Source organism: Lytechinus variegatus, chromosome 16, assembly GCF_018143015.1.
Source record: "Lytechinus variegatus isolate NC3 chromosome 16, Lvar_3.0, whole genome shotgun sequence".
Classification (NCBI taxonomy): domain Eukaryota; kingdom Metazoa; phylum Echinodermata; class Echinoidea; order Temnopleuroida; family Toxopneustidae; genus Lytechinus; species Lytechinus variegatus.
Window position 1 is genome coordinate 6,683,124 of NC_054755.1, and position 27,220 is coordinate 6,710,343.

Below are 27,220 nucleotides of genomic sequence, written 5' to 3' on the forward strand. Positions count from 1 at the left end.
GCATTGTGTGTTTAAAAGATGTTGTAATTCACCCTGGCCTATTGAGAAAAATTTGACTCTATTTGAAGAGTAGCATTAGCATACCCCGACATGCAGGCATTGGACCATATGAAATATTGATCGTATAAACATTTTCCTGGTTATCTTATGATCTTGCGGGATTTATGTTTGAGTGTCTGAAAGGAATTCATATGAAAAATTAGTATTCGTCCAGTCTTTTATAAAGGCAGAGAGATACATGTTTTTTCCAATTTTTATACAACAACATTTTAACTATTTATTGTTAATTGATTGTTGATTACAAAAAGTGTTGAAAAATTATTGTCATGTTATTTCATTATGATGCTTATTTAGTATTCTGATTGATATTCCATTTCTTTTTTGTTATCATTTGTTGTACTCTTATGATTATAGGATAAAAGAATTGGAGAAGCAGATTACAGAAACAGAGCAGGATTTGAATGTAAGTAAATTTATCTTCTTTTTTTCTTTTTCCTTTTCTGCTTTTTTTGTGGGGGGGTAGACAACTGCTTTCCATGTGATCGTCTTTGATTGCATGTTTTGATTGTAACAGTGGCAAGGTTTAACCAGGGGGGGGGGGGGGCACTCTTAAAAATAGGTTACCACTACTAAAATTTTAGATTTGTTAATAAGCCTAGATTTGGTTCAGAGGATAAAGAAATGAAAGCATTACAAAAGGGCATGGCTAAGTGCTATGTGAAAACACACCAGACTTTCAAATCATATCCCTCTTCTAAACCCTTAGAATCTTTCTGTGGAGTGCACCCAGACCAATCATTTTAAAAGAAGAGTTGGTCCAGAGATTAGATGCTCAGGATAAAGAAATTAAGTCATTACAAATGAGTGTGGCCGAGTAATATGAAACCACACCCATGAATTCAAATCATTCCCTTCTTCCTAACCCTCTTAGAATCTTTCTGTGGAGTGCACTCAGACCAAGCAGCTGAAGGAAGAGTTGGTCCAGAGGTTAGATGCTCAGGATAAAGAGATGAAAACATTACAAAGGGGCGTGGCTGAGATGAGGAGCCGAGCAACTATGGCAGAGGAGGAAAGGGATGCGGAGAGGAAAGAGAACGCCGAAAAGGAGGAGCAACTGAAGGAGGTAAGGACTTTTTTTATTAGTACTGATATATCATATGAATGATTTCTTTTGTGGATGATTATTCAATAGCTGTTTTCAAAGTCAGCACTGCTGCTCTATCAAATCGCGTAATGCAGGTGAGACTGCCAGAGGCGTTCCAATTGTTATTAGTACTGATATGTATTTGATTAAAAATAATAAAAGAAAACCACAAAATTATCAGCCTTTCTAAAGCATTTGTGCTGGTCTCCAGTTCCCAGTGGGATGTGTTCGCCAATTTCTACGCAATGGAAACTATTCAAGGTTTAGTAATTTGAGTAATATTGTGAGTATCATCTAACTTTCCAGATTTAACAAAATTGTAATGGCTGTTATATCCTTTTATAATTTGTTGATTCTTTGTAAAAAAAAAATTTGATTTCACATTGAGTTAATTTAGCACACTCTCTCATTCATGTTTATTTTTCTTTTGACGAATGCTATTTAAACTCTTTATCATACAAACTCATTGATTGATCACATTTCATTGTCTGACAGGCAAATGAGAGAGTTTCGACCCTTGAGTCGTCGTTGAACCAGCAGAAGACTACACATGATACACTACAAGGAAGCTAGAAGCAGCTCTTAAAGTAAGTAGATTATGTTCAGTTCTAGTGTACATAATAATAATAATTTCTGGATTTATATTTTTTGAGATGATACAAAATGCAACTATTATTACCAAGGCTTTAGCTTTAGATCTCATTTCATCATTAAATGAATTAATCATTTTGGGCACCCATTCATCTTCAGCCTTGGTCAAGTGCAGCACAATGTGGTTAATTTCTTGCTGAAGAAAAAAATGCTATGGTTAGGATTCAAACCCAGACCCTCTGTTTAAAAGACAAGGGTCAGAACCACTCAACCACAAGTTTATTTTGAGCATATTTTTATACTACAATTAGCAATTATAATAATAATTTGATAATGTACTGAGAGGTACACAAATAAACTCTCAGAAGACTTATACCTGGCATAGCATATCACATCAATATTGTCAATCAAGATTATTTTAGAACAGTATAAACTTTTCTCGCATCTATCCTTTTTCATTCAGTTTTTTTTTTCAGGTTTCTACTTGGAGATATTTCAAGAAACATACTGAGCTCAATACAAAAGAAGTAAATGTTTCAGAATGTTATTTTTGAAGGATGACTGCACAATGAAATCTGAATAAAGGAATTGATGAATAAATTTGATAATTATTGTTGTTGTTTTGCAGGAAGCAAGCCAGAGCAATCTCATGGATCTAGAGATAGCAGACTATGAGAAAACCGTGTCTAGTTTGAACGCAACCATCGATGATAGAGAAACGAAGATCGCTAACCTCAATACAGAAGTAGAGAGTCTGGAGAAGAGACTAGATGCTATGCAGAATGAAATCAGTAAGATATCGTGTTCTTGAAATTGATTGCCTGGCAATGCGGATGAGTGATGTCACCATAAGGGGGCAACTTGAGTGCATGTATCAATCACCATCATCATCATCACCACAATCACCATCTTCACCGTCATCATCATCACCATCATCAGCATCATCATCACCACTATCAACATCATCAACATCATCACATTCTAATCGTTTCCCTATTTATCTTGATCCATAGCTGCAATTGGTAACCAGCGTGACCAGGCAGAGGAGAGGGCTAACAAGATGAAGGGGATGCTGATGAAGACCAAGAAGGAGCTCTCCGATATCAAGAAGACAGAGAGTGAGCAGAGAAGTACAGAGGCTGCTCTGCATGGCCAGGTGGAATATCTTAATCAACAAGCTGAAGATAACAAGATGGAGCAAGCCAAGATGGCTGCTGAGAATCAGAAACTCAAAGATCAGGTTAGTTATTAGTTAGTTAAATAGTTATTACTTAATTAGTTAGTGAGGTATTGAGAGTGAGCAGAGGAGTACGGAGGCTGCTCTGCATGGCCAGGTGGAATATCGCAATCAACAAGCCGAAGATAACAAGATGGAGCAAGCCAAGATGGCTGCTTAGAATCAGAAACTCAAAGATCAGGTTAGTTAAATAGTTATCATTTTGGTTAGTTAGTTAGTTGGTTGAGTGTTTTGTGATATCAGGAAGAATGAGAGTGGGTCAGAAGAAATACCTTAATCAAATCAAGGCGAAACTTACAAGATGGGACAAGACAAGTTGGCCACTGGGAATCGGAAACTCAAGAATCAGATTAGTTATTGATTAGTTAAATAGTTATTACTTGGTTAGTTAGTGAGGTATTGAGAGTGAGCAGAGGAGTAGAGGCTGCTCTTCATGGTCAAGTGGAATACCTTAATCAACAACCCAGAGATTACAAGATGGGACAAGCTTAGTTGGCCACTGAGTATCGGAAACTCAAAGATCAGGTAAGTTATCTATTAGTTAAATAGTTATCACTTGGTTAGTTAGTTAGTTAGCGAGTTATTATCGGATATGGAGAGGAAGAGGGAGAGCAGAGGCCCGTTCTTTATAGTTATAAGGAATGTCTTAATGAACAAGCTAATGATTTCAAGATAGCCCCAAGAATCAGAACTCAATGTTCAGGTTATTTTTCAAAGAATTGTCTTGGCCCTGTATGATAAAGCTTAATGATTGATTATTGGGCTGATAGATATGATTGATTGCACATGGAAATAAGTCCAATCAATTGTACGAATTGTTCCTACAATCGATCATAAAACTTTATGTAACTGGGCCCTGATGTCTGTTATTGGATTATCATTCATTGAAATGATGTTATAAGTATTGCAGTCAGATGTTTTTCTGTTTGTGTTTCTTAGATGCGTACATCCAACGAGGCAAACATGAGAACAGTTCGGAGTCTGGAACAGAAGGTTACCATGCTGCAGGAAGATCTTGACCTAGCTCACAGTGAGCTCACTGCATGTCAGGCCGAGTTTGATAGCTATAAGGTAACTCGATTTCAAGCTTGTCAAATGTTCCTATGAATGAAAAGAATTTCCAGAATTGAAAATCCTTTGTCAGATAACAATGAAATACAATTATTATATCATTTTTGTGGAGCACCACTCCAGGGGACCGTTTCATCAATATTTTTGTCCGACAAGTTGTCAGATCTAACATCTTTCCTTGATTCTGATTGGTTGAGAGGCACTGATACTACAGTAATTTTTTAGATAAAATGGGACTTGTTAGTTAAAACGTCCGACAAGTACTTTCATAAAACGCTTCCCTAAAGATAAAACTTAACCCCCAAACAAAGGCTGAAACAAATGAAAAAATTGTTTTCTGTGACCCAATTTGACCCTTGTTAAACCTGCCAACTTTTATTTTTACTTCTCTGTCCACCATAAGTGGTTGCCAGAGGCATTGTCATTATTCAAATATGACCAAAAAGAGGTGCTTACCCATCCTAATGTTCATGTATGTTTCTACATTTTGTTACAAATGAAGTTGATAAAAATTGGCAAATGGCAGGAAAACATCACCCATATCGTCACTAAAGGTTACATGTGCCTAAACAACCCTCTCTCTATCTCTTCCTGACCTCAGGTCAGAGTTCATAGTGTCCTCAAGCAGCAGAAGACGAGGGAGACCAATCCTGTTACCATGGCGATGGATGCGAGGGAGAAGGAGGAGTCAGAGAACATGATCCAAGCCCTGAGGAGCAAGCTAAAGGAGACGGGAGATAAGATGGTTGCCTTGACGACGGAACATGAGTTGTTGCAAGGAGAACACGATCGTCTTTTGGCGAGACACAGTGAGATGATACAGGATATGGAATCTAATGAAGCTGCTGGAAGAGAGAGGTAGCTTTGACAGAGATGTTTCTTTTTTGCAGTATTTCATGTTATTATTATTTTTTAAATGAAAATACTACTTGCTTTATAAAAAAATGTGTTTTTTTCTCAAAATCATATCATGTGCATGTGTATTAGAGAAAGTTGTAAATACTCTTATTACACAAATCCTTTTTTTTTTCATCCCTCAAAATACTGCTATTCTTTTTATGGGGTTGGCATCCTTGCTTTAGCCATTACTGAAATATTATTACACATTACCTAAGGTAGAGTCCCCAGTTTCCTGCAATTCACAAAAAAGAAATATTCTTGGAATTGAGGAAGAAAACAAAATTTGTGGAAGTTTCACTATTCATTTGGACTAGAAAGTAGAGATGAATCATAAATATTTCTGTAGAATTTCCCTTGTTTCTTCATTTCTTACAATTACATTTATTTTAAATTTCCTATGTACATGTACATATTTATGATATATGCTACCTTCAAGTGAGCAGGGGTACAAGATGATTTTGCTTGCTGTTACTGATGTTGATAAAATGTAATATTTTGCTGTTTAGGTTGGAGAAGCTTCGTATTGAGAGCCACAGTAGAAACATCGAACACACTGAATCCATCAAAGAATTAACTGCACAGAATGAGGCTTTGACTTCATCCTTTAAGGTACATTATGATGGCATACTATATGATATATAAAAGCTTCCTAAGAATGGTGATGCTATTGGGTAGTGAGGCATGGTGTTTGAGTGAAAATGAGATGGGGATTTTGAGGAGGACAGAGAGAGAGGGCAATGGTGATAGCAGTGTTTGGTGTGAAGTTGGACAGGAAGGAGACTGAGGACTTGATGAAGGTGTTGGGTGTGGACGAAATGGTGGACTGGTTGGTGAAGGCAAATGGGGAATGTTGGTATGGGCATGTGCTGAGGAGGGATGATGGGCATGCGTAAAAAAGGGCTTCTGAGATTGAATCGGGTGTTCGATGAAGAGGAGACGGTCAAAGAAGAAATGGAGAGAAGGGGAGTTGGGTTAAGAAAGCATTGTATCCAGGGTAATTGCTGCAAGTATGAGGTGAAACCGACTACCTCCATTGAACGGGACAATTCCTGTTGGTGTTCCATAAAGCCGTTTTTAAGTTATGAGCAACTTTATGAATGACTGGTGCTCCTTTCTTGTGGTAAATGATACACACCAAATCTATATTTATGTTGATATACATGTAGCAACCTAAGACAGGTTCACCTGTCTTTCTTAAAGTCGCACGTAACTTACGAACAGCTTTGTGAAACACACCTGATTTTAAATTTTGGACTGCTCACTGACTGACCGACTAAAATGTAGGTGACATGCTCGGCTGGTTATTAGTTCTTGTCGTCATTGATTTTTTTTTTTTTTGTTCGATGATTAGGTTCAAATGAGGCAGCTGCAGGATGATCATCACCGAACAATGGAAAGCTTACAGCGCCAGCTAGAGTCCACTGAGAATCAGCTTTACCGAGCCCAGCAGGAGATACAGAGGAACAACAGCATGGTCGTCATCCCGACACGTACCCCGGTGGAGACGAGTAAAGAGAGCCCTCTGGAGTCAGCTATTAGGACAGTTCCGGCGAGAGAGAGCAGGCTGAAGTAAGTAGATGAAGTGGAAATTAGACCCACTGGGCATCTGACTGAATGAGTATTAGAATAAATTGGTATGAAATGAAGTGTAGTGTAGACCAGATGGCAATGAGACCAAATTGATATACCAATTGGCTTCGCCCACATCTCGATTTGATTTATTTTTTTCTTCTGCATTTGTAACATTCATATCCAATTCAATTTTCATTACATAACAAACATAATATATCTGTAATTGATTTTGGTATGAACATTAAAAAAATGAATAAATAAAAAACGTGATTCTAAACAAATATGATCTACTACCAACAAAGAAAATTTAACATTTACAGTTTGCAGGAGAAGGATTGTCATAAGCAGATTGCTTGAAAAAATGGCAACCCCGGAATAAAATGCATTAATTATTACATACATTAATTCTTATTAGACATTTTTATTTATTGTAATATACAATTCCCTTATTCCTCTTTAACATCGATATGACATTGCTACTCTTTGTAATGTATTTGTAATGATCTTAATGATCTGATATTTTATAGTTTTACACATACATTTATAACTAATTGTCGTTGTTTCATTGATTTTCTATAATGCCATAATTATTTCATTGCTATCATTTCAGTGTTTTATCAGTGAATAAATTATGCAATTGGTAATTTTATAATTAGTAACTGTTCCCTTTTGGTAACTTAAATATTTCAGTTTGATCCATATTATCATTTAAGTAAAAATATTTGTTTATTTATGTTACCAAGCATTGTTATCTTTTACTCTAACTTTGAATTTTCATGTATGATATGATGATTTATGTTGTTTATGTTTTCCTCAGGTCATTGATGAAAAACAGTTTTAAGCTGATCTTTTGTACCTGAATAATTATGTTCTATTAAATAATGAATAAATAAATGTTAGAAATAGACCAATTGCTTGCAGACCAAATGAACATAACTTATAACATATTTAACCACTGAAATATTTGTTTATCTGACCAGGGTATGGAGCACACGGATGCCGAAGCACCGCCCAGTAAGTCCCACCCCTCCCTTCCACCAATCAGCATGCAGAGTCCCACGCAGGCTCCGACCTCGGTACCCTTCGCACAACTCCTATCGTCGCCGACCGATGACCGGCAGAGCGTCTTCAGTGCGGTCAGCTCCACAGCCGAAGAGGAACAGCTGAAGAACCAGTTGACCGCTGCACAGCATAGAATTGACCATTTCACAGAGGTGAGTGACCTATTTCATGTTTGAAAAGCTGATTGGTACCACTAAAATCTGAAAATGGGGCTGAATGAAGTTGAGCTCAAAAAAGTTTCAACTTATCAGAGGAGCAAATGCAATAAAGAACAGAAAAAAAAAATCTAACAAAGTGATATGGAAGCTTAAATGAACAAAAAAATCTATCAGAAAATACTTGTAAACCTAGACTTAGAGTCAGTCGCTTATATCAGAAAACACCAGAATAATATAAGCATACTTACAAGCTTTTTCTATGTGCAAAGAATAGATTCTGTTAGCTGACGTGGTTTCAATTATATGAATAAAGTCTTGTACAGCTGAGAACTGTGAACTAAGATGGATGATCAGTACACTCTGTTATATGACGAATGCTGGGAGTAAGTGTTTGCGGTAGTGTATGGTGGTTTACATGGAATGTGCTTACATGAAACTCATTTTCATGATATTTCAATATTTTTTCTTATTGAGAAGAACTAATCAATACAACTAGGGTCCTATACCTACATGGGTAATGTCCAGAACTACTAGCAATTCTGTAAAGAGTTGTGAGCACCAGTACTGATTTACTGAGCTTTGCCTGGGTAATATAGGAGTGTTTTTATCATCTAACAAGGTGGATACTTACACAAACAAATACCCTAGATATTCATATTATTATTCCAAAGATATAAGGATAACAAGAACACAGTTCATGGCCTTATTCCATCTTTTCTCCTTTCCTAAACATAGATAACTGGAGAAAACGAATCAGCCATTCTCAGGTTGACAGAACAAGCCAAGGTCTTAAAGGAAGAGATCAGGAGATTAGAAAGAAACCAGGCCAGGGAAAACGCAATCTCAAACATGGAATACCTGAAGAATGTTGTACTCAAGGTAAGAGGGAATTAAAAGGCTATGAAAAGCCTTGATGTGTTCGTTAAGCTTAAATCTAACATCCTGGTTATGCTTGTTATCAGGGAAGAAATACGAAGAAGGGGCCTAGGTTAATTTCGACCCTAAAATGATCAACTGAGCCATTGAAACCCAAAAAGGAGTCCTGAAAAATCCCATCCATTACCAAAATTGCAGATTTCGGCAGTAAGTTGTTAAAATTAGCCCCTGAAAGTTAGATGTTTATTTTTTTATCTGCTTGTTTTGTCATAAAAAGCAGCTTATAACCTTGATCGTGCAACCCATAAAGATTTGTAGCAGTTTTCATAAAACTTGCTCTAATACATTTGTACTACCCTCGTGTTTTATAAAACAAATAATGCACATGTTCACGTTTGTGGATGTTAATGCAGCCATCTTGGGTATTTACGATATCATGCCTGTTGCTCCATCATAAACCCTTGAGTACGCTGCATCACCATTGACGCTTACCGACCTGTGCATTACTTACATGATTAGCACATCCATCAGGTAGGATTTAAAGTAGTCAGCCCTTTGATTAATTTCTTCAAGAATTGGGTAAAATGACTACCAAAACATATTTTTCTCCTTCCAAACAGTTCGTATCTCTGCCTCAAGGTGACGAGAAGGGTCGTCTTATACCAGTCTTGAAGACTATGCTGAAACTCAGTGATACAGAAATCAAGCAGCTAGCTACTATTGCCCAAGGTATGGTATCTTATCAGACACAATTACCAAGGCTGTCTTTCATAAAGCTGTACATGCATGTATCATGTACAGGCCTACGCACACCTTACAAATGGTCCACGTTCCAAATTGGGAACAAATCGCACATTGCTTATTTTCTTTAAATGTGAATGAAAAGTACTTTATACTTGAGGGTCAAATCAACTCTATACATAACAATTAAGAATAATTGCAGGCCTTAATTTTGGAGTAAAGGCCAAATTAGTCTCAAATCGTAGCCAATCATATGATTGCTGTGATGTTATTACGACTAAATATCCAATTTGCTTTTATTCTAATAAGGATGGTAGCATAGTCACAGATTTGAATATAGTATTTGGATGATGATTTAGAACTTTACGCAGTTAGATGTTCCATGTCACAATAATCGCATCAAATTTTAAAATGCTTTATTTCTAAATTGGGTCGCAGACCAATTGTAAAGTGTCAGTGGCGTTATGCACACCTCTATGCAAGACCTTTCTCAGATGCTAACTCAGATTCAGGATCACGCTCTTTTTGCAGAGCTGCCAAGTAGTACGATTTTTCCGTATTTCATACGGAAATCAATTTAAAATACGGCAGTACGCTTTTTCATGATAAAATACGGGAAAAAACAAATTAGAGAAGAAAAGGTATTCGCCCCACTATAGCATCTGGGAGCTTCCGGGCGGAGATGAAAAAATGGCAGCCGTGTGTTGCTGCCCTCTACGTTCAATGAGTTATGCTTTCATCAAGGCTTTCCGATTAGAATTTGGCGAATCAATGTGGGTGACAAGTTCCGAGCGCACGCACGCACGTAGTTAACTAGCGCAAAGCAGCAGCTCAAATCGCGATACAGTATTTTGCGACTGGTAAATACGTCTGTAAGGATGATGACGTCATCCAAGATGGCAACTTACGTTGACCGACGGAAGGATCGAAGATGACGATGTTTCGATCATAATTTGAAACGAATTAGCGGTAACTGCGGTCTAAGGTACGATATTTCTGAATTTCATACATTTTTCCGTAAATGTGGATGCAATTTCTTTTTCATAATGTGACATTTTATGATTTTATGTGCAAAAAAACGATCGGAAAAAATCAGGTTTCCGTCAAATGTTAGATCTAACGTTACTGCTAATACGTTGTCTGTACGTATGGGCCTCCAAATTCTTCAGTCTATGTATTGGTGAGTGAGCCAACGCAGTTCAGCGGAACAACCAAAATCTAGAGTGAAGCTTTCGATCTCGTGTGCGACGGTGTGGGGCGCAAAATAATGTAAGAAGTGATCGAACTTTGCCATTATGCATGCATATTTATCTCATGGTAAAAATACGGATTTTGGGGTCAAAATACTGATTTTGGGGGATAAGAATACTGAAAATGCAAAATACAACTTGGCAGCTCTGCATTTGCATGAGCTGTATTTTAATCCTGATCTTTGTAGATTTAAGTTACATTGTGTCCTGGATCAAAAGCAATAAATGTGTCCTTTTGTATTTGCAGTAAACCTCTCTGCCTTCCTCCATTGTATTTATTTGTATTTTTGTCACTCTGAATGCAATTTTCACATCTCATTATATGATATCATGAAAAGCTAGCATGAAGTTTTTCAAATTTAGTACTTCTGAGCCTGGGCATAAATAGATATACAGGAGAGATTTGATACTTGCCTCCCAAGTTTCAATTAAATACCTGTACCTAATGAGTAAGAACAAGAAGGACAGCTGTAACTACATGTATTGAATTGGACAATTTAATTTATTTTTTTTTAATTTATATTTTTATTTATTTATTTTTTATTAATGTACAGGTGACGAAGCTACACAGAAGTCTGGCTCCCAAGCTGGCTCATACCTCCATCGATGGTCTGGTGGTCTACTATAGTCACATGATCAATGGTCAGGTGGTCTGTTATGATCACATGATCAACATTCCAATGCTCCTTCCCCCAACCCAATTTTATCTTGCCTTCGGGGTTTCTCAGAGGGGGCATGATAGCTTAGTCGTTACAGCAGTGGTTTTGCAGTACGGTGACCGAGGTTTGATTCCAGTTTGGTGCTCTGGTGCCCTTTCGCAAGGCATTTATCCCCATTAAAGGGGAGGTTCACCCTGACAAAAAGTTTATTGTAAAAATAGCAGAAAAAATAAGAAGAAATATTGTCGAAGGTTTGAGAAAAATTCATCAGATAGTTAAAAAGTTATTAGAATTTCAATTATTGGATTTGTGACGTCATATGCGAGCAGCATTCCTACATAGCGAAGGGTAAAAATCAATGAAATGTCATTTTCTCAGAAAATTGAAAATGGTTTTCACTGTACCTTTTGAATATCAATAGACAAATCATTTTACACCCGATCATGAATAGAAAACAAAATTATGTCATCAGGAACCATACAAAATTTGAAATTCATGCATTTTATATTACATAACACATGGGGCAGCTGCTCGTTTATGACGTCACAAATCCAAAAGTTTGAACTCTAATAACTTTCTTACTCTTTAACGGATTTTCCTCAAACCTTCACCAGTACTTTTTATTATTTCTTCTGCTATTTTTACAACAAAGTTTTCTTTAGGGTGAACTTCCCCTTTAATAGGTTCTTCGGAAAGGACCGTAAGCCTTTGGTCTTCCGGTTGCTTACTCACAATCATTCATGCTTTCTTAACAATCTGGGGGGCGTTTCATCAATATTTTTGTCCGACAAGTTGTCAGATCTGACAACTTTCCTGGATTCTGATTGGTTGAGAAGCACTGTTACTATAGTAACTGTCGGATAAAACCCCGGATAAAACAGGACTTGTCGGATAAAACGTCCGACAAGTCCTTTAATGAAACTCTCCCCAGGTGGAAATAATCACCAACACCACCGCTTGAATATTCTCTGATTTTCGCATGCAGAAGGGACGTTTTGTAATAGTGAAGTCATGAATCATCACAAATAGCTTTTGGGCTTTTTGCAAATTGTTAAGGATGTATTCATGGATGATTGTTATTCAATTCATGTGTTTCATGGAATATCTTTTTGGCTGGGCACAGGGTGACTCTTCTTCAAACTGTGCAATACCAGTTATTCTCTCACTCTTGTACATTATATGTATACATGTATATCACATAATTTGTTGCTAGGTCAGGTATGCCTTTCCATGTTCTAAGATCATAATGCCTCTCAGAGATTTTCCTATTACATGTATTTGCTGTACCCTGTATAGTCATAATGCCAATTACTTACAAATATTTTTCATTCGTTTAGATTATTTGGAAGAAAATAGAGAAAACTTAATTTTCTATTATTTTTATTTTTCATTTGTATTACTACGTGACTTGAAATGGATTAGCTGTGATAAATTTGCAAGAATGAGACAACTGTTGAAGTAAACAGTTTGTTATTCTTGAAGATAAGTGTGATTATAGGTATTCTTGGTTTACCAACGTATGATAAATTATTTATATTGATATGAATATTTGAGTTTATTTACAATCAGATGAATTTCTATGATATAATTTGGTCACTTCGCCAAAGGGCTTTCTGTTGTTGAATTTATATGACATGTAATTAATCAGCTTTCTGTAACTTAAGACTTAAATATATAGAAGTGCTTTTTGTATCATTATGACCTGTATGTGAGTGGTGCATTATGGGCCACTTTCAGAACTCTGGTTTGACTTGAACCATCTTTTCACTATGGGTTGCCAAATGTGATGCAAACTTTCACAACTAGATGATAAATTTATCATTACATTTGGCACACACTTAGAACATGGAGTAATTTAAGATGTAGCTAAGAATACAGGCCTATGCGTGTATATGTTGTGTTGCAAATAATGTTAAAGGTAGTCTACCTCAGAAAAATGTTCATTTAAATCAAAAGAGAAAAATCAGACAAGCACAATGCTGAAAATTTCATCAAAATTGGATGTAAAATAAGAAAGTTATGACATTTCAAAGTTTCGCTTATTTTCAACAAAATAGTTATATGAACGAGCCAGTTACATCCAAATGAGAGAGTCGATGACGTCACTCACTATTTCTTTTCTTTTTTATTGTTTTAATTATACAATATTTCAATTTTTACGAATTTGATGATTAGGACCTCATTGCCTGAAGCACAAAATGTTAAAATAATGGAATTCCACGTGTTCAGGGAGGAATGAAACTTCATTTCACATGACAATGATGAGAAAATAAAAATATTTCATATTTCATATAATAAAATACAAAAGAAATAGTGAGTGATGTCATCAACTCTCTCATTTGGATGTAACTGGCTCGTTCATGTAACTATTTTGTTGAAAATAAGCGAAACATTTAAAATGCCATAACTTTCTTATTTTACATCCGATTTTGATGAAATTTTCAGTGTTATGCTTGTTGAATTTTTCTCTTTTTATTCAAATCAAGTTTTTGTTGGGGTGGACTTGTCCTTTGAAGGTAACCCAATATAATAATGACTCGGGATTATCAAACTATTGTTTCTTGAAGCTTGTTCATCGATGGACTGTTCATTCTGGGTAGCATTTCATCAACGTTTTGTTCGACAAGGTGTCAGATCTGACAACTTTCTTTGATTTTGATTGGCTTAGAAGCACTGTTGCTATGGTATCTGTCGGATAAATCAGGACTTGTTGGATGAAGCATCTGATAAGCCTTTGATGAAATGTCGCCTCCTCCAGGTTGCATATTTTACACAGATATATCAATGTACAGATATACCAGCGCTTAGAAACAATGCGTATTAAGCGCTTTATAAATGTTGATTATTTATTTAATGTTATCTGTGGTTTAAAGTTATGACACAACTATGGAAAGCCAAGTGTGACAACTTATTGTGTTGTATTTATTTATGTTCTCCATATTTGCTATTATTTTGGATCTTCGCATTAATGGTCATGAAAATCATTGGCAGACAGTGGTTTGAGTACCAAAAATGCTGATTATTTTTTTTTAAAGGATATATATGGCATGTGCCACACTTGGCTTCTCATAGATCACTGTTTTAATCCATGTGTTAACATTGTATGCCTTTGTTTATTTCTGTGTCTAAGTTTTTGTCATGTAATGGCTTAAAGCCTTTTTTTTAGTTTTGGGAAAAATTCCTCTCAAAAGACCCTATCACTGTTCCTATTCATTATTGGATTATATGAATGAAAGTGACCCAAACAGTTACGATTTGAAGAATATAAACTAAAATGTGTCTTATTGGATATTTACAAAAATTATTTTGATCAGGTGCCCTTTGTAAAAAAAACATCTGCATATCTATGTTTGTTTATATTAAACCCCTTCTCGAAGATGGAGTGGGCTGAAAATTTCAGAAGTAATCTTTGTCAGTAACTTTCTAATATCTACTTTACTAAATCTGTAGAAAAAGTGCTCTATGGGTTATAATAATAAAAATAAACATGTAAGAGAGGGTGCTAGATGCCATACTCAAACTCTAGTGGACAAACAAATGACAAATTTACATTCTTACAGTCAAAAATACATACAATAAATCATACACTTTTATATTCTGTGGTTTGAAGTAAACTCCTTAAGTTCTGTTGTATCACTATGTAGAAGTTTGATTTCATTTTACATTCCACATTTTAGCAGATACTCACCTGGGTGTTCTATATTCAACTTACGACATTTTGGTGTTACGAGATCCAGATCTCTTTGTAACTTTATTTCTGCTTAAGGGGGTAAACTTGAACTTAATTTATGTGTTATACTGATTTTACAGCATTGACGTCTGTACACTTAACGTCTGTACACATAACTAGAATATACAAATTTTTTTTTAGTATGAACTTTCTTGATTTCTAATTTTCATCACAGTGAATAATAAAGAGACCTATTTTTCTATGAATTTCTTTCTACTGAAATAAAACGATCAAGTAGAATTGTTAATGTACATGTAGTCTTTTGTTTCTATCAGCAGTATGCTGATAAAAGTGGGGGAAAAATGCCCAAGTTTAGTTTGAATAGAGAGTTAATTTAATTTTTCTCTATTTGCGACTGGAGGCAAGTGACAAAATGATGTAATCAATTGTTTTCATAATTACTAAGTACAGGTGGGTGTTTCATAAAGCTGTTTGTAAGTTTCGAGTGACTTTACTAATGACTGGTGATCCTTTCTTATGAACTACATGTATATCGCGCCAATAAAAATCAGGTGTGTATCATGTACCTCAAGAAGGGATCACCGGTCGATCGTAAAGTCGCTTGTAATTTACAAAGGCCTAAACACCAACCAAGTAATGGAGTAAAATCTTATGGGACCAGAGGAATCTGTGCAAACAAAGATACTACAAAGGGAAGATCTAACGGTACATAGATCGCACAATGAAATGCTTGGGAAGAGCACCCTACAGCGTTAAGTAACAACCATTTTACCTTTGCATATCCCGATATGATTGTGTACAAAACATCTGAGAGAAATGGTGCAGGGGTGAATAGACAATTTTTACATAAATTTTTTTTTTTCTTAAATTAAAAATGAATATATTTCAGAGGTTTCTGGGTTATAAGTGAAATTATTCTCATACGCCCCCCTTCTCCCAAATTTCGTCTCATTTTCCCCATATGTTTTATACACAGCAGCACGCCGATGTGCAATGGTTTACTTACCGGTACTCAATGCTAGAGGGCGCCCTTCCCTATGAGCATTAATCGAGCAAGTAAAAAAATCGCCAAAGTGTCCAATCACTGATATTTAAATACATATGACGACCAAAAATAAACAGAAGAGTCACTCGATGGAAATGATTTTACTGATTTTATTAAAAAAATATATCTCTGAACAAGCTGAAACGCATCGTATCGTAACATTTCCATGATGATCTACTACACAATAAGACATAAAAGCTCAGGGGGTGTTGCTAGAAATATTTGCAATCGACTACAAATTTGTTGCAATTTACAATTGATGAATCAATTTTATTAAAAAAATAAAGTTTATATTTCTTGTTGGAAGAGGCAGATCAGGGCCCTGTCTTACAAAGAGTTGCAATTGATCTGATCAACCACAACTATGCAAAGCCAGCAACACCAACATTTAAAATGGATGTTTGCTCAAAATATTTTCCAGATATGCCATACATTCTTGAATTTCAGTGTGCTTCTCTTTGTGTACAAAGGACATTGTGCAAACTGTTTGTAGACAAAATTATGACATCGATGGATTTCCATACAGTCGAGGTTGATCGGATCAATCGTAACTCTTTGTCAGACGGGTCACAGAAATCAATTGTAAATTTATAATCAGTTGCAAGAAATATGATTGATTTGCGGACCCCACAAATAGATTTGCGATTGATCAAAAGTATGTCCCAATGCCTCATAAGTTGTTGGAAAAGGAGACTTGGAACTGAAACACCGACCAGGGCCCCATAACACAAAGCTTTGCGATGAATAGCAAATATGAAAGAATGCTACTGATTGGTTACTGGTCAGTATTTTGAGCCATATGCACGTGTAACAATGATCTTGATTGGTCCATTCATTTAGCGATTGATCGCTAATCTTTGTGCTACGCTCCCCAGAATTCCCTAATATCATCTGGGTCATCTCAAATTGAGCTCTAAATTGAAGTGAATAAATAATGGGCATAAATGACCTTAGTACAAGCAGATGAACAGAGCTCAAACTGGGATCAAAATCAATTTCAAATTTTAGCTAGCTAGCAAGATGGCACTCCATTACTAGTATTTTGTGTACCATATTGTAAGGGGCCACAATATTTCTGTTCTTTGCATACATGATGATCAGTTCACCGTCCTTGCGTAATCTGCACCAGGTTTAGATAGCCTTAATCAAATACAAGTTTTTAAATCAATTAGACTCCTGCAGAATTGTAAAGGAACTACTTATGTTGCTCATTTGAAGTATCGACGAGAGCCGACAGAAGCAAGCCAGCGGTGGTGACAGTAGTTCATACTTTATAGAAGAAGTTATAAATTGATGCAAAGATTCACGCTTCAAGATCCGGTTACGTCTTTCAGACGGCGACGTTACAGGTCAGCCCCATACATATTTCATCATACCAGATTGATACACGTCTGTAAAAACTTGATTATACATGCACACAGCCAGCCCTGCTCTTATCTCGTTGCATGCAAGACACGATCCTAGTACCTCAGGGCAGACATGACCCTTGCAGTCGAGCTCTGTAAGATCGCTATCGCTGTATGTTTTCTATGCTCACATCATGCAGTCCACTTTAGACACCTACAACAGTAAGAGGAAAATTGTGAGTTTTCAAACTTAAAAAACTAAATTATTTTGTAACTGATTTCTATAATGTTCAACCCTGCAGGAAAAATAATTTCAAAAAATATTTTATGTTTGATATGGCTAAAATTGTCATCACATTTCTTCATTATAAAACACTTTAACAGATAAAAATACTTTAAAAATATATAAATAAAAGTGCTCTACCTTGTATCTAGATGAGTTCCTAGACATTTCACGCAGCAGTATCGAGCTCCACAAGCAACACAAGTATAGTTAGAAGGGAATGTGTGAGAAGTTAAGGAAAAATACATCAAAAATGCATGAAAAAGGTACAACAGATTGCATAATTACATATACAGTCAACTTTGGCTGGGTCAATTGTACTGGGACCATAGAAATTCATTCAACTTGGGAGAAATTGGACTAAGAAGAGGTATCATGTTTTGCATAATTGGGTGTAATTTCTTCCACTTTATGTGCAAGGTCGACTTGTGCCAGTTTACCTGTACTTGCAACTTGTTTCTCTACAAATCCTAAACAGAATACATGTCTCAGAACATTCCTATGTTGATTCTGATTGGAACAAAAGAAGCAAATTCGACTTAAATTCTTACCTGAAGAGATCAATAATAAATTTTGGAATCTGGTCTGAAAAAAAAATCACTTTGGTCCGTATTCTGAACTTGTGTTTGATTTAATCATGAATCTCACATTCAGGGAATAAAAATGATACCCTGAAATAAGAACTACCAACAGACAAACAGGCATGTAAATTGCTATAAATAATAGCTTGAATTACACCTTATATAACTGTAAGTAATAATGGCTGGCACTAATTTTCAGGTGAAACCACACATACAATTCCCTCAGTAGACCTACATTGTCCTTGTTAAGACTCGGGCAATCTGAGACTGCTTTGGGAAATATATGAGGTATCTACGTCAAAGCCAGTCAATATTACATTAGTATAATTCAAATGATAATAATGAAAGGATATCCACAGACAGCACAAAACTTCCTCTGCGGCTCGGACGAGGGCGGTACACAGCACGTCAAGTAGTTTGGAGGCTCGTTCATACTTAGCTGTTCTTCCTCGACGAGCATGTGAAACGTCTTTCTAAATCTCTGCTTGAAATGATCTCCTCTCTTCTTTCTTTTCTTTGTGGTAGGAGCTTGACAGAAGAAATGAATCAGAAATACAAGATTTTCATAATCCACTTCAACACGGTTTATAGCAAACCGGTGTAAAAAACTTTAAATGCTGTTAAACTGCTATTTTGTCAACCCTTTTCCCACATGGGGAAAAAATCCCATGAGTTGCTTGAAAACCAACAATTCACATCTTTATATTAATGAAATGCCTTTCTACCATCTTGATGTCCTTAAAAGTATTTTGATTTAATTGGAAACTACCTTTTTATATGTTGACTCTGAAAAATCAGTTTCTGGGAAACAATTCGTTATTAGACTGATTTCACCATGGGTGGGACTTAAATGAGACAAGATGAGATTCTGGTGAAGAAAACACTTATACCTTACAGGCATAACAATTTATTTCGTGTCAATCAATGGCAAATCCAAGAATAAATAATCTTTCATTTTGAACTAAAATCTGTTTTTTGGTTCACTTTCTTTTCAACTTAAAAAAAAAGGTTGAAGCATCTACACGATGGAGTCACCAGGCATTGTGGATAAAGGATAAAATTAATTGACTTGCACTAAAACTCCATCTTGGTTCTGATTCAATCTTTACCAATTTATGGCAACCATGAAATGAAAACATTGTAGTACTGGTATATCATTTTACTATAAGGGTTACCAGTTGCTCATAAAGGTGTTTGTAACTTAAAGGTCAAGTCCACCCCAGAAAAATGTGATTTGAATAAACAGAGAAAAATCAAACTAGCATAACGCTGAAAATTTCATCAAAATTGGATGTAAAATAAGAAAGTTATGGAATTTTAAAGTTTCAATTATTTTTCACAAAACAGTGATGTGCACAACTCAGCGACATACAAATGAGCCAGTCGATGACGTCCATCACTCACTATTTCTTTTGTTCTTTATTGTTTGAATTATACAATTTTTCATTTTTACAGATTTGACAATATTGGACATGTTCAGGGAGGAATTAATCATTGTTTCAGTTGACAATGAGGAGAATATTAGAATATTTCATATTTCGTACAATAAAATACAAAAGAAATAGTAAGTGGGTGACGTCATCAGTCTCCTCATTTGAACACTGACCAGGATGTGAATAGCACTGTTCTGTGAAATGAAGCAAAACTTTAAAATGTCATAACTTTCTTATTTTACATCAGATTTTGATGACATTTTCAGTGTTACGCTTTTTGTATTTTTCCCTTTTCATTCAAATCAACTTTTTGTTGGAGTGGACTTGTCAGTCCTGTCCTTTAAATAATCCCCCCCTCCCTCCGGAATTTTTGTTTTTATAAACTTACTGTCTTCATTGGAATCAAACTGAGGTAGTTTCTTCTTTAGAAGGACCAGATTGGCATGTGGGTCCTCCTGGAAGTTGTCCTGTTCAAGTGCTTCCAGCTGACGTCGTAATCGCTTGGCTCGGGTGAAGGAGTCAAGAACCCTCCTCTGAGCTATCTCCTTCTGTCGGCCTGTATTAAAACCAGAAGAAATAAAGTTGGCAGTCAGAGACTTTGCTTCAATTGAGACAAGCTTAAAATCTACGATATGAGGTACTGAAGCAATGCATGTACATGTATTGCATTGCACCACATAAAGACGGATGTAAAGGATTTCCAATAGGAGGGGCATGTATAGATTAATCAAATTACTTGATCTTCATTTTCTCAGGGTTCCTGAAAATTATTGTGCAGCATTTTGCAATTAAGTCAGATTTCAATAATCAAAACATGATGAATTAGATCTGTTCATGTTTATTCAAGTTTGATTTCACCATCAGTACTACTAGACTAATAAATCCGCTGTTTCGTCAGAGTTTTTTAACATTTTCTGATTTTTTTTGTCCTACACAGACAGATGATGGCCATTGTACTTGAATGGTGGAACTCCATCGACGCCTGAACTACATCGTCTAAGGAGAAAAGGGTGCACTAGTCTCGTAGTAGATGCAGATGGTTAGATTAAACTTGTATAAACTTGAATAGAAGGTGGCAAGCTGAATGTATGAAATATAAATTCATTTTTATTATTTCTTCCCTTTTAAAGTAAAATCTAGGAATAGACTAATCGAGAAGGGTGTTCCAGTGAACCCTTTTCTCCATAGACTCTGTCTGTAGTTAAGTCATCAGTGGAGCTCCACCACTGGCCTTGACCTTTGCTTAATGTCACTTCAGCCCACGCCATGGGCCTGGCAATTTCACGTGCCACAGACTCACTGAGACTACCTTAGCTTTGAAGTTTTAACTTTGTTTTGTTTGGATGATAAAAGTAAACATAACAGAGCTTCAAAAGAAGACATTAAAAGTAGATCTACCCCTATTGATGGTCATGGCGACTGACAATTGCCCAAAATCAGTCTCTCTCATGCATTTCAAATTTTCATACACCGCACATACATTAGGATAGACCCTTGATGAAGGTCTACGACCACTCATTTAATGAACAAGGTTATGAATATGATATAGTCTAGTCTACGACTATTAAAAACAGAATCCTGACTTCGAGGCACAAACTGGACCCCCGCGGGACTGGACCCTAGAAAAAAGGAAAAGTGAGACCTCTATGTCGCGTTCATTCCCAGTGTCGATCGGCCATTATGTTCAATTTTGACAGAAGGAGAATGAATGAGACAGAACTTTTCCTTTTTTTGAGGGTCCAGTTTTGTTTTGAGTTTGTGCCTCAAACAAAGTCAGAAGTCAGGATTCTGTGTACCGACAGACCTTCATCCATAAATTGCATAATTTATTTTCCCCCTTTTATTTGGAGTGCTCGGCATGCCGAGTGCTCTTGCGACCCCATTTTGGAGAGGAGAGAGTATTATGTCTGCCTCGTATTACTATAGTACACGGACGAGTACCGTACGCTGCCCAATTGTCGCTCAGTTTACGTATTTTCCTTTATATTTCATTCAAATAGCTACGATATCCCTACTTCTATATGTCATCTGAAAGAAAAAATGGTGGAAAATCGTTTCATAAGATAATAATGATATGTCTTCAAAGCACCGCTGTGTAATTCGCCGTTTTCGGCACCCTTGCGCCTGCCCCATTGCCGCTCACCACTGCCCTAACCCCGCTCACTTAGCGCGCGCATTCATACATGTACATGTATATTAGGCCTGACTTATTCTTTTTTCTATATATGGGCTATTCCACGGTTACTCACGTTACATTTGGAGACACCTTGACTCATACTTGGAGCTGTAACTCCATTATTATTGATAGGAACTAAACATCTCCGTATCACAACAAAGTACACAGTCTGACTATCGTTTGTATAAAAACAAAACTTGGGAAATTCTATTATGCTCCTGGCAAATCTTTGGAATGTGTCGGTTACTCACGTTACAGATTTGTCCCAACCTGTGGAATTGCCCATATACCTTTTTTACTTGCACTTCTGAGTGAAAAAGTGTGTAATTTTGTTGTGATTGAATATATTGTTGATAAGTTTTATAGTACAATACACTATATAAAATGTTCCTTTCACCAAGTGCAATTATTTTTAGGGTTTTTGTTGCTTTTGTTACTGATCTACGCCTATATCATTTTTTTATCCTTCAAACTATATTCCGTATTTTTTTATAAAATATATTTAAAAAAACGTTTCCCGACAATTTTTTCACCTATTTTTATTGTCTAATTATATGAATATGATTCTTACCGTCATGAATTTTATGAGTGTATAATTATTATCTATTTATTTCGGAAATGAAAAGTATATGAAATTCAGTGGAACATAATTGTAGGCTACAGCATATCAGAGTATAGATTGAGCACCCACTGGACTGATAGGATCAAATAAATTACTGTAGTCATTAAAGACCATTTGACCCTGTCCAGTTCTTACATAAAATCGGAAGCGGATAAAAAGAGTCAGCATAAACAAAAAACTTTAAAGAACAATATACATAATAGAATATAGTCAAGTTAACTTAACTTAAAATATCATAATTTACATCTTATAAATAAAACGCTATAAAGTTCTTTTAGCACATTCACCATTTAAAGAAATCAACTTGAGTCCCCCCCCCTCCCCATTTCGTCCCTTCCGTACATTGCCCCCGATGCTATTTACCATTGATTTCCATTATTATATTTTACTATTAGAAATAATCATTATTTGCATTCTCCTTCGGTTTCTAATTCCAATTTGTTGCTTTTACACTGTCTATTGACTCATCATGATTATTTACAAGTATGTATTCGTGTATCCCCTTTTTTGTTTACTTTTCGTTTACTCTTTTTTATAATTATTTCCCTACTTTTTCTTGTGGTATTGATATTTTATGGGACTCTCACTGCATATTCTCAATTTGGAGCCTTCAACCATACCAACAAGCTTTGCTTTTACGTTTATCTCCCTCATATCCACAACTCTCATTTTCTTTCCTTTTCATTATTTTAGAACCAATTACAAGAATACATTTAGTACTTTTTTATATTGTTGTATTATATATTTTTTACGATATTTTGCTTATCTATGAAAACTTTTATTGTATAATATTATTGTTTGTATTGAATTGTTGATTTTTTTGAAAATGTGAAATGTTTATGTGAATAAACCTTGAACACTGAAGTCCGATAATAAATATATACATATGTGATATTTTTTTTTTTGGGGGGGGAATTCCCTAATACTGACTTTCATTAAAAAAAGCTCATCTGGAAAAACAACAATAAATATTTAATCAACTCGCTGGTTTAAGTTCACATTCGAACTCCCGTCAATGTAGATAATCGGAGAGAGAAAAAGACACTCTAGAAAATTTGATTTGTTCAAAATATATTGGTCAATTTAAATTAAAAAAAAGGAAATCTCCAGAAATATGACAAAGTTTCATCTATTCAAATCAATCAGGAAACTACTAACCGAGTTGGCTTCTATAGGCCTATTAGCGGGAAACTTTTTCTTATATTCATTTAAATTCTTTATTTCATTTATATGAATCAAATAGGCCTACAGATAATGGGCATATAACATGAAATATACGTATCAATGGGCTCATAAGCTATCACAAAGGCCTAATTGCACATCTATTTGATGTCACCTGTATCAAATCCTTGTTTAATTCCAATTATCCCTAAATTTCATACTCAGAGTAAGTAATCATAATCATCAAAATATGAATAGGCCACATAAAAACAGCATAACGATCGATAATATAGCCTTTATAGACTTGCAGGGGCCGCGGAACCAGGGAGGGGCTTCATCCCGAACAAAACAAAACTATCCCTATCAATGTCTCTAAGTTGTTTGTACGTCGGTATGCAGTCTTAAATAAGAGTTGAAATTGATATACATCGAAGTCTCATTTTTTTAGCATTGATGACCCTACGATGATTCGTTATAGAGCAAGATTTTTGTAAAACCTTTTCCAAAACACTTTGGGCCCGGGCAATGATTACAATTAATATACCTCTGGTGAACAGTGTTGAAATAATTGACAAATTCTTTTGATTATCTTTCAAAATTTCTGTAAACGTCAGCTTATCTGCATGCTCCATGATAAAACGTTGACGACCGAGGGGCTTTTATTTGCCGTCACCCTCAGCTAAAGGAAAAGCGGAAGAGAGAGGGGGAGAAAAAAATTGAAGGAGAAGTGAGAGAGGAAAATGTAAGAGTATTAAAAATGGCCGCGTGGCAAAAAAGACAACAACGGAAGGGATATCAATCGAGGCCGGAATAGGAAAATAATAAAATGAAAAAAAAATAATAGGAAGGAAAATAAAAGGAAGACAAGACGAAAATGAAAGTTGGGGGACCGACAAATACATTTCATTTAGAACAAAATAACTATTCAGCTCGCGCTTCGCGCCCGCATTGCCCGTTTGTTTCATTATTCATGTCTTGTTTTCAAGTCATTCTCGGTTTGCAAGTTAAAACATCATTACAAAAGTGCTTAAAATGTCTCGTTTTTTCTCTGAATACAATACTCTCGTTGTGAATTTTGTTCATGATTGAATTTATATAAAACTCGATCTCTTTTTTTTAAGACTTACTTTATTATTCACGTATATGCAGTTATAATCTGCCCTAGCTAGGCCTATACTGAATTATGACCTGAAATAAATTCAGACATTCCTACATTCATCTCATAATAGATTCACGAGTTGAATTAGTAGAGTAATCAGGTGTTACCATGGTAACTTACCATTACCATGCATTCAAATGAACTTATCCATGCAGAACACTCTGTTGTGTTCGAAATTTAATTTAAATGAGTTGGTCGAATGTAGATTTTGGCATTTTCCACCATTCATCTTTTCCCACTATAACGTTCATTTATGATGACAATTCAATAAATGCCCCCAACGTACAGGGCCAAAGTTCATTGACCTTAAATTACCTTTGACCGTGGCATGACCGGAACTCGATCACTATAGGATTTTCACTGACTCCCTTATTTCTAAGTTTCATGATAGCTATAGAAATCAATAGGCCTACTACAAACTTATGAATTTGAAAACCTTATCCTGTTTTGAGATTTCAATGTTTACGACGCCGCCCTCGCGTCGACGTCGGAAAAAGCGGCGCCCTGTCTCTGCAGACAATTGCATTTTTCTGCGAGAAAGATAAGCCGTTACCATGGCAATGGATCTTTTGCAACTAATACTTTGATGACTTGATAGGCATATATCTAGAAATTGATTTTGGAAGGCTAAGAATGATGATTGGACCATTTAAATATTGACAGGGGAATATACCATATAGGCTCAATATGTTATTTTTTAAACATATTAATCCGTTGCCATGGCAACGGCGGAAGGAGGAATGTATAAAACTGGCAACAAGCGGATTGGTTCAACACCCTCAAAGTAAAGGAAATGACACAAAAATATCAGATTCTAAAGAAATGTCTACTTGAAAAATATGACGATTCCGTTTATATAGGCCCTATACTCTAATCATGATTATCATATACAATCAGGGTGAGCGGAGTTAGGGCAGGCTTCTATCTCAAGGTATGCCCTCGCTAATTCATTCACACAGCAAATATTATTCCTTAGTCTAGAATTTGTCATGTTGACATATCTAGGACTAGGACCTCTCTTACCTGCGACCCACACATTTTCATTCATCATATAAAAATATAACAATTTTCACGTGTTTTTAGGAGTTTTTAAAGTGATTGAAAAAAAACTTAATCTGGTGCAGTTTCGGTGCAATTGATCGAAGTTCAAATAGTTATCGGGTTACTTTACACTTTAACGCAGTATTTCACGATGATTTATGAAGGGATTAATTTTATTTTTCCACACTTTGTTTTTTCATGTAATGGTCTCCTCTTGGGTGCTTAATTATGCGAGTATACAAAACAATAAGGAATTTGGGACGAATTTAAAATGATAATCAAAATAAGCAGCGTGCGCATCGCGCTTGTGAGGGTGAGCGAAAATTGGGCAGCGTACGGTACGAGTCCTAGCTCCGGCCCGCGAAGCGGGAGCTCCCTGGGTTACTTTCCGCTCAACTCCAGCTCCAGAGACTGGGTCCAGTCACCACTGCAGCCGGACGGCAAGGCGCTAGGCGTCAGTTGTTCACCCAATTCAAGCTATATTTGGAAAGAAATGAATGTTTAACATTAGTGTTATATGTTTTATTGAACTACACAACTTGCCTAATTCTTACCAGATTCTCTTGTTTGTTCTTTCGACGGCATTTTCATGATTTTGACTGATCAGATAGCAAAGAAAACAAACAGAATGTTGTACTGTATTATATTATGCACCAAACCAACGTAGAGGGTGTCAACCTTTTTTTAGCAAGGCCCTATATAAACAAGGTTGCGACACCGGAAGTTGCCGTCATTTGCTCATGGAGCTTTTCAATAGTTCCAAACTCACCGAAGTTTGTGTACAAAGTCTATGAGGGAGATTTTTCGACAGCAAATTTCAGGTAATTACAATTGTTATTAAGAAAAACAAAATGATAGTTTTTAACGAGAATTTTATTTGCTTTATTTTGATATGATTGGTTTGCAATAATTTTGAATTTTAACATGCTTTTTTACTAATTTTTAATAGTTCCAAGGCGTAAACATGACAGTAGAGATACGGTATGGGACTGGCAACCGTAGCCGGAAGTGCGGGTGGCTCAGTAGCCCGATATACGCTTTGGTTGTGTTTCCTGACGGGTTGGGTGTCCGGACTCCTGACATCTCCTTTCAATTTTGAAAAGTTTACAAGCAATGTCTTTGATTTTCTTTTAGCACAGAATGTAAGAAAATATTATAAAGAACAAATAATGATGATCATAAGCATTATTCAATCCAAATTTTTTGCTTATTTTCCTGAGAAGTGAGATAAAATATAAAAAAAAACAAGTGAGATAAACAACAAGTTCACAGCAACAAATACAAGGCTTCATTTTTCAGTGCCCGGACACCAAACCCCTTAATTGATGTTTCACAGATCTATAACAAATTTTCCTGAAAATGAATCCCAAATTTTTTGGAAATCGATAGACAATTCCTGGAATTTTCCATTTTGATTTTTA

The 27,220-nt window shown here is 35.9% G+C and overlaps 2 protein-coding genes across 2 annotated transcripts in view; one reads left to right on the forward strand and one right to left on the reverse strand.

Annotated features, from left to right (window-relative positions):
• Positions 1–11,455, forward strand: part of LOC121430205 (GRIP and coiled-coil domain-containing protein 2-like) — a 12,015-nt gene extending 560 nt beyond the window's left edge. Inside the window, 15 exon segments of the mRNA XM_041627484.1 lie at positions 415–463; positions 932–1,123; positions 1,640–1,697; positions 1,700–1,731; positions 2,364–2,526; positions 2,749–2,975; positions 3,912–4,043; positions 4,645–4,901; positions 5,450–5,552; positions 6,295–6,490; positions 6,493–6,512; positions 7,496–7,729; positions 8,471–8,614; positions 9,232–9,340; positions 11,157–11,455. Of these exon segments, the coding sequence (XP_041483418.1) occupies positions 415–463; positions 932–1,123; positions 1,640–1,697; positions 1,700–1,731; positions 2,364–2,526; positions 2,749–2,975; positions 3,912–4,043; positions 4,645–4,901; positions 5,450–5,552; positions 6,295–6,490; positions 6,493–6,512; positions 7,496–7,729; positions 8,471–8,614; positions 9,232–9,340; positions 11,157–11,230 (1,990 nt within the window). The 3' untranslated portion in view covers positions 11,231–11,455.
• Positions 11,456–17,525: 6,070 nt separating this feature from the next.
• Positions 17,526–26,439, reverse strand: LOC121429502 (zinc finger HIT domain-containing protein 1-like). Its single transcript, XM_041626556.1, has 5 exons — positions 26,354–26,439; positions 20,029–20,196; positions 18,561–18,735; positions 17,768–17,848; positions 17,526–17,557 (listed from the first exon to the last, which is right to left on the reverse strand). The coding sequence occupies exons 1-5, from the start codon at positions 26,388–26,390 to the stop codon at positions 17,536–17,538; spliced, it is 483 nt and encodes a 160-aa protein (XP_041482490.1). The 5' UTR covers positions 26,391–26,439; the 3' UTR covers positions 17,526–17,535.
• Positions 26,440–27,220: the final 781 nt, after the last annotated feature.